The sequence below is a fragment of the Episyrphus balteatus genome, chromosome 3 (assembly GCF_945859705.1).
Source record: "Episyrphus balteatus chromosome 3, idEpiBalt1.1, whole genome shotgun sequence".
NCBI classification, from domain to species: Eukaryota; Metazoa; Arthropoda; class Insecta; order Diptera; family Syrphidae; genus Episyrphus; species Episyrphus balteatus.
In genome coordinates this window covers 65410819-65426357 of record NC_079136.1, presented here as the reverse complement: position 1 = coordinate 65426357, position 15539 = coordinate 65410819, and the positions used below count along the sequence as shown (strand labels likewise).

Sequence of the window (15539 nt, the reverse complement as noted above, 5' to 3'; positions counted from 1 at the left end):
TAAATATTTAAAGTTTTCTTCAATAAAACTTAAGAAACCAACCTATTGTACAAATACTGTAAACTCCAATAAACTCCCTCTTCTTGCCAATGTGAAATAAATAAACATCTCAAAACTGCCACATCTAGAAAAGTTGCAGCTGATACATCAACTTTTGTTTCTTCAGCAAACTTTTCTTCCGATTCTGATTCTTTTTCGGTAGATGTACTGGCTTTTGTTTCTTTCTGAGAAGCTCCACGAATAAGTTCATGTTGCTCGAAATCGAAACGTGTTGGTTGCTTGTCTTTTGAAAGCATTGATTGACGACTACCTCGACGACTTTGTGATTGTTGTAGGAGACTTGCATCGGCCTTGAAATAAAAAAAAAAAAATATAGATACTTAAAAAATAATGTTACACTTTTTTGGATTTCTAGTTTTACAGTATAAAATGATGGATCAGTTAGATATGGTCCTGTAGGTAGTCGAAATATAACAACTCTTTCCTCTTCAATACTGGAGGCTTCCTCTGGTATTGTTTCAGGAAATGCAAAATCTTTGGGAGATGATACCCAAGAACCCTTAAGAAATTTAAAGAAATTTTAAAATTTTGATTATGAACAAAATAAGAGAATATTTATGAAAAAACTTACATCTTCATCATGCTTGGAATGATCTGAATAGGATATACTTTTGGGTGAGTCTGCTTTTGGTGATAACACAGTCTCTCCGGCTGATGAAGATTTACCTATAGAAAAATGTATAAAAATTCAATTAAATACTTACTTATTACTTGTAATTAAAATAATGTCAATTTAGCCATATGTTGAATGCTTTGTTTAAAAAGAAATAAGACTTTAGGTCTGAGAATTTGAAATTTTTCTCATCATCCGGAACCCGGTTATTTTATTGTTATTGGTTTTTAACTTAGGAAACGAACATAACAACTTTTATTATCTGGATCTTTTGTTTTTCACTTTTCTTTAAATTGTATTTTAAGTCCTCATACAGTTAACTTTTTAGACTTTTTCAGGACACTGAAACCTTTATCAAAGCATATCACGGAAAAGTGTTTGGAATTTTTAACCTTAATTTTCAATTTTTTGGACTGTAACTCAGTCTCTGGAAAAATTATTACAAACTGTTTTTTTTAGCGCAATACACATTAAAAATATCGAGTCAATAAATTGGCAGAGAAGAATATCTTTGGATTAAACAAAAAATTATTATAAATTCTCTCAGCACAAGAAGATCTTAATGTTTTCTCAATGAAAAGATTTTTCAAAGGTCTTATAAATGTACAAAGCTGCGGGTTTCAGATTTTAAGACCAAGAGAAAGTGACGATGTTCAAGCAGCAATGAATAAAATAAATAAATGAATAAAAGGGCAAGAATAGAGGGTCCATTGTGGAAGGTGCTTATCACCCAACCATGCAACATAAAATGGAAGTAAAAAGAAAACAAAATCGAGGGAAAGAATTTTTTTTTTGCAAAACGAAAATTTGTAATACTTTTTATTTTTAAAATAATAACAAATAGGTATATATCTGTAGATTTTGAAAAAAAAAAAAATGGTTCGGTATTTAACAAAATATAAATTGTAAACTAAAAAATAAATATCATAAAAGAAAATACGATAAATGGTCAAAAATTGGACCAAATCTCAATGCGTCTTTTAAAAATATCTTCAATCCATCAATCTCTCTAAACATACGTTCATTCTAGTATTTAATACCAAATTTAAATTTTAAAAAACCCCTTGATTTCAGATAGTTTCATATTAGGCTATTGATTATGTCGAAAAAAACATGGCAATAAGGAACTAACACGTTCACGGGTTTTTACTGCAGGAATCGTTCAATGGGTTATAAGAGAAGATAAAACCGCTGAGTGCTATTAAATGAGAGGGTGGAAACTGAAGATAGGGGTGCAAAAGCCCCCTTTTTGTTTTTTTCAATATACCTCGTAAGCCAAGCAAAATTTTGATATATTGCACATCAAACTTTTTGTAGAGAATTAAATTTCCTATTGGAATAATGTTCTTCAAAAATTTAAAAAAAAAAATTTCCATACCAAAACAGTCGAAACAATCATAAAAAAAATATCCGAAAAATCGATTTTTTTAGTTTTTTTTGCTTTTTTAGTTGTACATTTTTTTTGCGTTGAGATAGACATAAACATTGCTCCAAAGAAAAAAAGAAGATTAAATTTCCTTCAAAATTAAAATAACTTAATTTTAAAATTAATATTAAGTTTATAATTCTGGCTTTTGAAAAAAGTAATAATCAAAACCGTGAGTGTCCGTTGTTTTTTAATATTATTTTTTTATTTTAAGTATAGTTTTTTAGAAAATTGCCCCTCCCACCAAAACGGGGGGACATAGACCCCCCTCCCATAGTAAACAATGATTGTATTTAACCCCTCTATAAAATATCAGTTCTTGGTGCTTAAGTTATCGTACTTTCCCCACAAATGTTTCTCTTTTACTTGAGTAAAAATAAAAATGCGAAAAAAAAGATAGATTCAAATGGCCATACTTCGGTTAATTTTCAATGAACAAATTTAGTGAGTACAGCATTTTGAAGGAAATTTAATCTCCTTTTTTTCTTTGGAGCAATGTTTATGTCTATCTCAACCAAAAAAAAAATGTACAACTAAAAAAGCAAAAAAAACTCAAAAAATCGATTTTTCGGATATTTTTTTTATGATTGTTTCGATTGTTTTGGTATGGAAATTTTTTTTTTCAATTTTTAAAGAACATTATTCCAATAGGAAATTTAATTCTCTATCTTCACCCATATCTTCAGTTTCCACCCTCTCACCCATTGAACGATTCCTGCAGTAAAAACCCGTGAACGTCTTAGTTCCTTTCTAAACGACATAATCAATAGCCTATATTGGCGCAAAAAGTTAACGACGAAGGACCCAAAAGTGCTTGGTCTGGAACTAATGAGCTGTTTTAATGAGATGAAGTAATTCCCATTAGGTTTATTTTTTGTGCTCGTGGACTCTGTGTTAGATTGTGAAATAATGTGATTTCAGTCTACCAACATTAATTGAAAAGCTCACTATGTTGTTAATGCCCCCATAAACCTTATATCGGGATTTTTCATCGTCACGGGTGTAACACTTTTACAATGAATTTATTGTTTCCCTTTCAAATTCTACATATTTTTCGTTCGAAATTTACATATGTAGACTTTCATAATACCAAGATAACAATTTGTCACTTTTAAGCCTATTACGCAGTAAATTTTATCATTCGTATAAACTTCCTCCAAAGATAAATTTTATAAACGATTTTAAGCCATGAGTACGCAGTTCATGCCTTAAATTGAATCACAACAAAAACATTACTGTTAAAAAAAGAGCCAAGTTCTCTTATATTGAAATTATGCTGGCACAAAAAGTACTGAGATGTAAAAGTGTACCAAGTTCTAAAGTTTGGGTTCAAATTCGTATCAATAAAATTTTGATTGTTCTCTTGACAATTTTTCTTAATTATCGATTTTTAAAGTTATTTCAAAAATTGCCAAGTAAACAATCAAAATTTTATTGATACGAATTTGAACCCAAACTTTAGAACTTGGTACACTTTTACATCTCAGTACTTTTTGTGCCAGCATAATTTCAATATAAGAGAACTTGGCTCTTTTTTTAACAGTAATGTTTTTGTTGTGATTTCACTACTTTTTGCAAGGTATGGCTGTAGAATATAAAATCTCTATATTTGATGAAAATTCAGTGAAAATGGGTGGTTGCCACGCCCCCTGCCTGAAATTCTCAAACTTTAAATTTTTTCCTTTGTGTAAACTACCAGCTCCACCATTCTACCAAATTTCAAGATTCTACGACAATCAGAAGTGCTCTATAATATTTGATGAAAATTCAGCGGGAATGCCGGTTGCCACGCCCCCTGGCTGAAATTCTCAAGTTTTAAATTTTTTCCTTTGTATGAACTACCAGCTCTACTATTCTACCAAATTTCAAGATTCTACGACAATCAGAAGTGCTCTATAATAATTTATGAAAATTCAGCGGAAATGGGCGGTTGCCACGCCCCCTGCCTGAAATTCTCAAATTTTAAATTTATTCCTTTGTATAAACTACCAGCTCTACTATTCTACTAAATTTCAAGATTCTACGACAATCAGAAGTGCTCTATAATAATTTATGAAAATTCAGCGGAAATGGGCGGTTGCCACGCCCCCTGGCTGAAATTCTCAAATTTTAAATTTTTTCCTTTGTATAAACTACCAGCTCTACCATTCTACCAAATTTCAAGATTCTACGACAATCAGAAGTGCTCTATAATAATTTATGAAAATTCAGCGGAAATGGGCGGTTGCCACGCCCCCTCGCTGAAATTCTCAAGTTTTAAATTTTTTCCTTTGTATAAACTACTAGCTCTACTATTCTACCAAATTTCAAGATTCTACGACATTCAGAAGTGCTCTATAATAATTTATGAAAATTCAGCGGAAATGGGCGGTTGCCACGCCCCCTGGCTGAAATTCTCAAGTTTTAAATTTTTTCCTTTGTATTAACTACCAGCTCTACTATTCTACCAAATTTCAAGATTCTACGATAATCAGAAGTGCTCTATAATATATGATGAAAATTCAGCGGAAATGGGCGGATGCCACGCCCCCTGAATTGAAAATCTCAAATTTTCGATTTTTTCCTTTGTATACACCACAAGTCCTATCACCGTGTAAAATTTCAAGTTTCTACGATATCGGGAAGTTCTCCATAATTTTGATGATCTGTCAGTGAGTCAGTGAGTCAGTGAGTCAGTGAGTCAGTGAGTCAGTGAGTCAGTTACGGTTTTTGCGATTTTTGAAGCCCTATATCTCAGAAACTACTCATCGTAGGAGGCTGAAATTTTGTGAGGAGTTTGGTTTTTACGAGCTCAACAAATGTAGTGAGTTTGAAATTTCTAGCATCTTTGGTGTGGAAGTTAGAGGGGGGTCGAAAATGGCCTGAGTTGTTTCCTGTAAATAAGGGTGTAGTGCCAAAGTTGCTAGAGAACTTGGCTGGGCACTACCGTGCCCCTTGATTCATTCATCATGTCATTAAATCCAGTTGCTGGTATTTTAATTTATCTCTCCTCCTTTTAAATTTATCGAGGCTTTTATTAAACGCGTTTATAGAGATCAAAATAATCGAGACAAAATTAAGTTTAGCGCGATCTGCGTACTGTTAAAAAAACTATTCAAATAAAAATATGTATATGAAAACTTAATTATATTTTAAAATAGACAAAGTGACAGGCAAAAGAAGAAGAAGAAGAAAGTGACAGGCAAAAGAATTGATTTTGAGGTAGGGTAAGGGTGCGTTCCTACGGAAGGTTTGCTAATTTATTTCAATATTTATTTTTTATGTAACTTTTCTGAACTTTTTGTTACGGGTATGATATAAGCAAATTGCTGTGACAAATAAGAGTTTTAAGGTGATTTTAAAACAAAATATAGATACTTATGATGAATATAAGAGAGTAGAACTGTAAAAGAAAATGTAATTCAGTTTCGAATCAACAAATTGGATTCTGTAATTTCGTTAAATTCCTAGCTTTGTCCTTCAAATTTAATGCAGATCATTAATGTTGGTGATCATTTTGCAATGTTTGCATTGAAAACTTACGCGCAGTGAAAACATCTGCTGATCCTTTTGGCGAAGAGGGGCTTAGTAAATTTCTGGCTTTGGGTTTCACAGGTGCTAAAAAACATGGTGCTCCTGGAGCTCGATTATCCCACATTCCTTGCCATAATCTGATGCCATTCTCCAAGCGAAAATTTTGAAAATCAGATTCTTTCAAATGATGAATGATTGGAGCAAACAGATAAACAAAAAGCTGCAAAGACAATAATAAATACATAAGTCTCAAAAATTTGTATGTAATAATTTATAATTACTGTTATAGTTGGAACAGAAAACAAATAATTCTCAGTTTTTGGCATATCCTTTTTCAAAACTGGATCAAGATCTTCTTCCTCATCAGCACACTCTTCGGAAGCATATAAAAGTATCCATTGCATTGTGTAGAGTAATTTTGTTTCAACTGCCCCAATTGCTTGCATGTCTTTAACCCTGAAGGTTTTTTTTGAAATTTACAAAATCGTATTTTACAGTAAAATTATATTTTCACTAACCGGTTGTGAAGCAAAGCTGCAACACAATGCATTACATGAGGCAGTGCAGCTTGTAAAAGTCTCCATCGAGGAATAGCAGCTAGAGCTTTTGTTAAAGGTGGTGAAAGTCCAAATTGTATATTTTGGACCACAACTTTTTCGAACGACTTGAGAAAAAAATGTTTTATATTTTTAAGCCAATTGCAGCTTTGAAAAAAAAATCGAAAATTACCTTGCATGCTTCTTTTAACTCCTATATAGCAGCAATTTATAATTTTTAAAATATATTTTATACACAAATTTTTAATAAATATTTTTATAAAAAATATAAAACTCAAAAGCATTATTTTGATATAAAACAAGTGTTTTTGTGTAAACAATAAAATCATTCCATGTATGAAAAAAGCTTGAAAATTTTTCTCTTTTTCGATTTTTATGTCTTTTAATATTTTTAAGTTTCAAAAAATATTCATTTTAAATATTTTCAACACAAAAATAAACAAAAACTATTTTTTTTATTGTTTTTTTTTTTTATTAAATTTATTTCATCTAAGAAATTATAAAAATAAAATTATTCATATATAAAAACTAAACCCATAAAACATGCAGTTTTTTAAATTGAATATTATTTTTTAAATTTAATTTTTATCACAAAATTTTCAAACTAATTTTATAAGATTATTTCAGTTTTGTACTCAAATCTTTGTTTTGTTTTTGTTTATTTATTTAAAAACTTACGTGATGGCCGGGTGCATGTTGACAAAACTACATCAATTTCATACGAAAATACAGTTATTTAAAAATATATTTTGTTTTTTTGTCATTTTTGTTAAATTGCGTTGACGAATGCAGTTTTTTTTTATATTTATTATACAGGTGTGTAAGCAAAAGACAAATATGCAAACAATTAGACATTTAAGAAAAAAATAAATATACACTAATTTTTATTATAGTACACATTTCTTATACCTTAAATAAAAAAAAAAACAATATTTTTTATTCATGTTGTGTGGTGAATTTGCTTAAGCACTTAATAATTTAATGTAGGTAACTTGTATTTGATATTTTGATCATTTACTTTCTCTTTGTGTAAGTGGATTCATATACAAGAACAAAATTAACGCAATTTTATATTTAACAGTAAATGGATAATCGATTTAGTGTTTTCTAAGTAGTTTGTTTATGAAAAGTGATAGATCTTTTGACTTCTTAAACTTTGATGTACCTACGTTCAAAGTAACTATCTTAAGAATTAAACTTCTTATCGCAATTTTATTAATAGGTTGCAACATGTAAAGCTACTCACTGTATTGAGAGAAAAGTACTGATAGTCTAAGATCCCGCCATAGGACAACCTACCCTCATCGTTATACCAGTTGAGAGTTATATTTTCTGAAAGGTAGTTTCTAAGGAAATAAATTGCACATGGGTTGCCTAGCGATATCCTGTCAAGGCATAGGGTTGCCAAGCCTTAAAGTTAATTTTATCATATTTTTGAATACGCGTCCCTGCTTATGTGGCAACCCTAAGAGTTCTAAAAAAAATAATAAGTCATAGAAAATTTAATTTGAAAATTTTAATTTTAAGGATTTTTTAAAATTTGAAGTTTGAGTAGGGTAAACAAAGGTAAATTTAGAAAAAGGGCAAACATCTATTTTCCAAGCAAAACGTGATGGAAATAAAATTGAAATTGGAATCGATAGATATTATAAATATATGAAAGCCACACATACAAATAAAAAATTTAAAAAATCTACAACTCGAGATATAGTCTTTTTAAAGTCATGAAACTCAAATTCAATATTTGAGAAATAATTCACCAAAAATGAGAATGAAAGATTTTTTAAATAATTTTTATTTGATAAGTTAGAAAAAATAAAATAACTTGACACGTATCTGTGAAATTTTAAATTTGACTTACCCTTTTCACCGAGGGATTTTTTGAATAAGTACTTATTTTCGTATTTCAATATATTAAAAGAGAAAATCCCGTCATAGGACGACCTACCCACGTCGTTATACCAGTTGAAAGCTATATTTTCCTAAGGGTAGTGTCTAAAAAAACAGTTTGCACATGGGTTGCCTAGCGACATCCTGTCAAGGCATAGGGTTGCCACGCTTAAAAGTTCATTTTTTGAGTTTTTTCGACAACGCCACCCTGCTTATATGGTAAGTGTTAGAGGTGTAAAAAAAATTATGTCAGAGAAAATTAAATTTAAAAATTTGAATATTCAGGATTTTTAGAAATTTGACATTTTAGAAGGGGAAACTGAGGTAAATTTAGAAAAATTTCAAATAGCTATTTCCTTAACAAAAAGTGGCAGAAAAAAGACTGATACTGGAATCGATAGACATTGTTAAATTATATAAGTCACCCATACGAACCAAAAATGTAAAAAATCTGTTACTCGATATATGGACTTTTAAAAGTCAAAAACGTGAAATTCGATGTTTGAGAAATAATTCACCAAAAATCAGCACAAAAGCTTATAAAATAATGTTTATGTTATTAGAGAGCAAAACCAAAATAACTTGACACGTAACTGCCAAATTTTTTATTTGTCTTAGTTTTTGGCTCCTGTGTATTTTAGAAGAATTACAGATTTTTACAATTCAATCTCACTGTTTCTGTGAATTGAATTGTAAAAATCTGTAATTCTTCTAAAATACACAGGAGCCAAAAACTAAGTCAAATAAAAAATTTGGCAGAAATTCTTTTTTGGTGGTGAAGCACAACAACGGCTGAGGACTCGAAATAAGTGAAAATGCTATATCTATCATATTATATATTTAATTTTTTTTTTATATGGATGAAGAGAGGATTATTACACAAAATTTTTTTTTTTTAATGACGCTTTTTTGTTTGATTTTGAGCATTCTTCACATGGTTGATGATTTCTTTTTCTTTATTTAATAAACTAATTTTATTGAAATTAAGTAAAGTTATTAACAGCCGTAAAATAAAAAAAAATTCTAATTTTGAAAATTTAAAGTTTAATTCTGCTTTCAAAAAAATAAATTGAAAGCAATTTGTTTTAAAAATTTTGAGTAATTTTTTGAAATTTTGTAATGGCAACACATTTTTATTTACAGATAGTATGCTAGTTGGCTTCTAATATTATTATACTGGGCGTCACTTGAGGAGAAACAAAAATATTTCTTAATATAAAAGAAAAAAAAAAAAAACACTTCTTAAAAAATTAATATAGTATTTTTCGGTGTTTATTTTGTGTTTACAAAACGAAACACAGCAGTCTCTGGAAGTAAGTATAGATAGTTATATTGTCATCCTTAAACAAATTCACCATGAATTATGTCAAGTATTGTCCTCTACTTTCAGTGTGATTTAAAAACAGTCGAAATCAATCAATAAAAAAAATAGCACGTATTCGCCATAGTGACCCTTTCTTCAGATTTTTTTTTTCTTTCATTTTAACATGAGTACAAAAGTAATTCTTGTTAAGGAAGCGTAGGTATACTAAGTAAAAATAGAAAAATCAAGACATAAAGGTCTTAAATAGTTTTGACATTTAAGAATTTTCCATTTAATTAAGATTTTGGTAAAACATTTGAAAGACAAACTTAAAAAGAGCAGAGGAAAATACTGTGACGACTTATCGAATTATTAATTACGTTTTCTTAATTTTAGTTTTAAAATAAATATTTGGTATAAGAAAGTGTCAAACAAAGATGTGTGTGAACATTTAAGTTGTAGTATATAGAAAACATCAAATTTTATTTTCATCAAATAAAATCTCTCAGACACAATATCAAGACACTGATGACAAGGCTCTTTTGAGCTATTTTATGTCACATCAAAAATTTAAAAGCCTATTTACAGCTTTTTGGTTTTTATTCTGGTATTTCTATTAATTTTGTATGTTTTGTTTTTTTTTGTTTTTGTTTTTTCTTTATTTATTACAAGCCTATTTAAATATTCAATCATATTTAGCAGTGATCATTCCACACATCCATTTTTGTCATTTAAAATTATAAATTTTTATATTTTTGTTACGAGTAAAATTAAGATGCAGAATATAGAAAAGACTTACCATACAACTAGCTTCATGAAGTTTTCCAAGTTTTGGACGTATAAATGGTGCAATTTGACGCCATAGAAACGTTTGCACCGAAACTGGAAGACCCAAATCTTGTAGTCCATCATCTTGTTGGAAGTCATAGAGCTCGGCTACGTTGGCTGTTACCATTTTGGTTAAGTTTTGGTGTTTTGTTTATGTGTTCGATTTGGTTTACATTTCTCCCTACGAATGAGAGGAGGAGTTTTGATCTAGGTTTAATGATGCATTGTTGTTTTTTTTAGTTAGTAAGTTTAATTCCAAAATGGTATTGTCGTTTTTTTCATCAAATAATCATTTTTAGCAAAAAACAAAACCGACTTCCATGGATCAAAACTGGGTTTTATGGTTTTTAAAATAGTTCCTATGGCTAAAAGTGAACGAAATTGAAATGGGACCACACTGCAGCCACCAGCTTTCTAATACAAAAAGAATTATCAAAATTGCTTCACTCAGTCCAAAGTTATGCGGTAACAAACATAAAAAAAAAAAAAAAAAAAAAAATACAGACGAATTGAATACCTCCTCCTTTTTGGAAGTCGGTAAAAAAATAACAGAGTTCGTTAGACAATGTTGGGGAGTTTTGCTATGATTTTGGTGGTCAGAATGAATAAATTAAAAATAATAACTGAACAGAGCGTTCGATATAATTGGTTAAGCCAGAAATATAACCGGATGTTCATTGAAAAAAATATATTCTAAGCACTACCCAAGATTTTTTTTTCATTTAGTTTTTGGGCTAAACTGAGTTCTTCAAACGAAAACTTTTTTTTCTAGGTATTTACTTTAAAATTTCGAATAGACTTAAAGTCGGCTACATGATATTTATTTGTATATTATTGGAAAAAATTAGATACGGTTCGTGGATTCATAATTCCTAATATCACGCCCTGATTGAGATTTCGTCTTAGAAAAAATTACACAGTATTGTTTTAATCAATGTAGTTCGTGCTTCAATCAGCGATTGAAAAAATCGTACTTTTTAAGCCCTAGTCTCCTATCTACCAACTACCACCAAAAACAAAACCTTCCAGCCCAAAATAAAAGGCAGTTAAAAAATATATAATTCCAAAATAAGGTATTCTATTAACTATAAGGTTTAAACATGAAAGCTATATAGATTCCGGCTCTTTTTTATTCTAGTATTTTCGATTATTCTTTTTCAGCTCAGCTAAGTACATTATTTTTCAATTAGCAAAAACGTTAAAACACATTGATGTGAGTGCCTATATCTTATTAACAGCTGAAAAAAATAGAACTGATTTTGAAGTTTTTTTCCTCGTGCCAATTTAAAATAGCCTTTGCGCTTTCGTATTAAAAAATTCAAGTGTCAGCAAACAAAACAAAAAAAAAATCAATCTAGTTTCTAAAAGTTTATTCGATTCTTAGGGAATATTAAGAGAACAGAATTTGTTGAGTGTTGAGAATTTTCTGAGTGCTTGATCATGCTTTTACTTCAAAATTTCCTCAGTTGGAATTTGTAAGCTAAAAGTTAAGAAACTCTATGGTTTTCTTAACTGATCGAGTAGCTGAAGAGGGCCAAACACAAGATTAAATTTTCACTAGAGTAAAGTTTTTACTTGAGTGACGACTATGAATTATGCTCTAGGTATTAGTTTTTGAATAATTTTTATAATGTACTAATGAAATTTTTTTTATTGACGGTAACTCCCATAGAACTTTTTTAATGTCTATATTTCTCCCAAATGAATCGTTTGATTTCGAAAGAGTTTATAAAGCTTTAATTTAAATCTTTAAATTTAATTTAATTAACTTTGCACTTTTTTTTACTTGCGATATAGGTACTATAGGGCAAGTTTAGGATTCGTAAAAAAAATCAAACTCGAGATAACAATTTTACATGACATTACGATGATGGAGAATGCCAAAAAAGTGGGTCCTGCAATTCTGTCTATACCTCGAGCTACAGCCTAAACGAGTGAAGTGATTTTCTTCAAACTTGGTAGTTAGCAGTTTTTGGTGATTCCCTAGAGGGGAAATTGAAATTTTTTTTTATGACCAAAACTAACGGTACCTGCCATATAACGGAAATAGAAAAGTTAATTTTTTTCAAAAACAGCTCTAACGATTTTGATTAAAATTTTCATGTGTAGTATTACATATAAGAGCCAACTTTTGAAATAAAAAAAATATTGTTTGTACCGTTATTAACGGTACCTGTCATAGAACGGTTTTTTTGATTTCTGAATATCTCGTACAAAAATAATCCGATTTCAGCGAAAATTTTTATGCAAAGGCGTTTAGATAAAGGTAATATTAAAATTTTAGAAAATTTTCAAAAAGTGCATTTTTGGATTTTTAATATCAATTTTTTGGGTTTGGGTTTGTGAAAAATTTTGAAATTTCGTTTTTATGTGTAAATTAATTATTTCTTTAAAATGGCATACCAACTTTTTTTTTTTAAATGTTAGAAATTTTTTATACATATATAAAAAATTGTTTTTTAAAAAACGGCTCTAACGATTTTCGAAAATTTTTTTCTTTTTATGCAAGTAATAAAATGGCATACCTACTTGGTTTTTTTGTAAAACATAATTTAAAAAGGCGTTTCTTAAATAAAAAGCTTTAACATTAGAGTTACTTTTAGCATAAGAGCAAGTACGTGCGACCCCAGTCGTGCATTTTATTTTTTTTAAATACGTTTTTACTAGTTTAATGATAAATTTTCAAAAAAAAAAAGAAATTATTATTTAAAAGATTAAAAAAAATGGATCGACCCGTTTTCAAAACATTTAATTTTCAAAAAAAAAAGACATTGACGTTATGTATGTAGGTATCCAAAATATTATTTTGTTTTTGAAATTTTTTAATATTGGATTTAATTTTAATATTGAAATTTGTTTAATTCTTTGAGGAGAAAACCATAAAACAAAAAACCGTTCAATGACAGATATCGTTGATTATTGTTTTATTAGGACCTTATTACCGTTAATTTTGATCCTAAAAATAAAATTTCAATTTCCCTCCTAGGGAATCACCAAAAACTCAACCGAATCACTCCAGTGAGTTGGGCAGTAGCTCGAGAAAGAGACAGAAATATTGACAGACAGAATTGCGGAATCCACTTTTTTTTCTATCATCGAAATTTCATGTCTGATTGTTATCTCGAGTTCGATTTTTCTTTCGAATCCTGAACTTGGCTTATGGTACGTATATCACAAGTAAAAAGGTAGATATAAGTATTTTTGATTGTTAATTTTATTTTCTATTTGATTTTTCAAAAAAAAACTCAATTTTTTATTTTAAAATATTCTTTTTTATCAAAAAACAAAACCGACTTCCATGGATCAAAACTGGGTTTTATGGTTTTTCTAATAGTTCCTATGGCTATAACTGAACGAAATGCGACCACATTGCAGCTACCAGCTTTCCAATACAAAAAGAATTATCAAAATTGGTTCACTCAGTCCAAAGTTATGAGGTAACAAACATAAAAACAAATACAGGCGAATTGAATACCTCCACCTTTTTGGAAGTCGGTAATAAAGCTTCCTATTCGTTTATGTACATTTATCTCTTAAAAAAGATAGATAGATAACAAAAATAAAAACACACGGAGAGAACAATGAAAGCTATACTTTTAAATCTCTCTGCCAAATTTTATATTTTAGATAAAAAATCTCTAATTCGGACTTAAAGTTAGCACAAGTCAATGAAGTTTTGTTTAAAGAATCAAGCATCATATCATAGCTCTTGCTTTGAAAATACTTTAATACAAAAATATCATTCTAGATATTTTACTACTATTGAATAAACACTCTCCTTTTTCTTTGAACTTTAAGTGTAAATCTAACATCCTTTCAATAGAAAAAAAATTATAAAAAACACTTTCTATTGAAAAAAATCGAACATAACAAGTTCCACTTAACACGAGAGCACGTAAGCCTATATTTGACATCAACAACAACCTCACATCCGGATTAAAAATAACTCAAATTAGAAATAATGACAAACCGCTTAGATTCAACACTAATGATACGCAAAGGACATGCGATTAATGTTGAAAATTGATGGCGATTCTTGTTTATATTCTTTCCTTTTGTTCCGTTTAAAGTCCTATCGTAGATCGCATGACACGCAAAACCTAGAAAACTATTATACTAAACAACATAAATTTCACTCTCATGTCAAGGAACTCTCTCTCTTCCTCTCTCTTTGTTTACTATTATGCAAAATATTTCAAAAGTGGATGATGATGATAATAACAAAAACAACCAACAGGTAGCCTATTCATCAGAAAAGGATTGCATGTTGAATATAACGATGCATAGAAAATCTCTGTCAAGTGTGTGTTTTTGTTTCGTGTCCTTTTGTGTCATCTTTCATAACATCATTTTCAGGACATCTTGTCTCCTCTCTCTCTCTCTTTCAAAACTTTATGTTTTCAAGACATCTGTGAAAATGTCAATGTCAGCTGCATAATGTTGTGATATTTAACTGCGTGCATGAACGCAGACTCCGGCTATTTTACAAAAAATGTATCCCAAAAACGGGTCCTCCATCTTGGTACAGAGACTCGAGAGGATACCGAAAAGAAAAAAAAAACTGATTACCTCTTCTCTACTAGATAACCAGGTTACATAATCACAAATCCTCGCCATATTTGATTTTTTCATTTCACTGTGAAAAAATTTGAAAAAAATTTTCACTTTCATGATTTTTCACAATCAATTAGCTCAAATTCACTGATAACTATTATCACCCACTCAAAAGCTATATCATAAAGAATAACTTTATCACGAAAGGTTTTCCACACAGAAAAACCAAACGAGGGCACACCCAGATAATAAATTTTCACTCAACGAGACATGAAAAAGTGGGGTTTTTTCTTTCTATTATCCGACAAATTGCAAGCCAAACAAATTATTTTGTTATCGCGAAGGATTTCGCTAAGAGAATTAAGCAATCAACTTGATTATTTTTACCTTTTTTTTTCAAATTAATTGATGGGAATTTTTCATTTGCAACTTTGGAAAACCGTTTTATAGAAAAATTAAGATGTAGATGTGGCTGCCCTCGATTAAAGACTGATGAAAATAAAATGGCGACTTTTGGGTTACAGCTCCAAAAATTTGGTGTAGATAGAAAAATATTGAAGGATTCAGAGCTCAGCAGCAGCAGCAGCCTTTTGTGTAATTGTTGCGAGGATGCGGGGGTGGTTTTTGTGAATGTAAACAAACATAATATCCTTGGCTCTCTATACTCTCCTTTTCGCAACACACATTTAAAACAAAACATAATAGAACGAGGAATGAAGTAAAAATGGAAAAAAGGATATGGGTCAGTGGTGGTAAAGTCTGGTCATATGGTAGTTTGGGGATTTGTGGAGATTG

General features: G+C 29.8%; 1 protein-coding gene across 1 annotated transcript in view; it reads right to left on the bottom strand.

Moving 5' to 3' along the window:
- The window catches only part of LOC129913369 (protein unc-80 homolog), a 48762-nt gene extending 33547 nt beyond the window's left edge, over positions 1–15215 (bottom strand). Inside the window, 10 exon segments of the mRNA XM_055991996.1 lie at positions 43–350; positions 422–559; positions 632–726; positions 5622–5832; positions 5894–6068; positions 6131–6276; positions 6342–6362; positions 6848–6874; positions 10162–10371; positions 14760–15215. Coding sequence (XP_055847971.1) covers positions 43–350; positions 422–559; positions 632–726; positions 5622–5832; positions 5894–6068; positions 6131–6276; positions 6342–6362; positions 6848–6874; positions 10162–10317 — 1277 coding nt within the window. The 5' untranslated portion in view covers positions 10318–10371; positions 14760–15215.
- Positions 15216–15539: the final 324 nt, after the last annotated feature.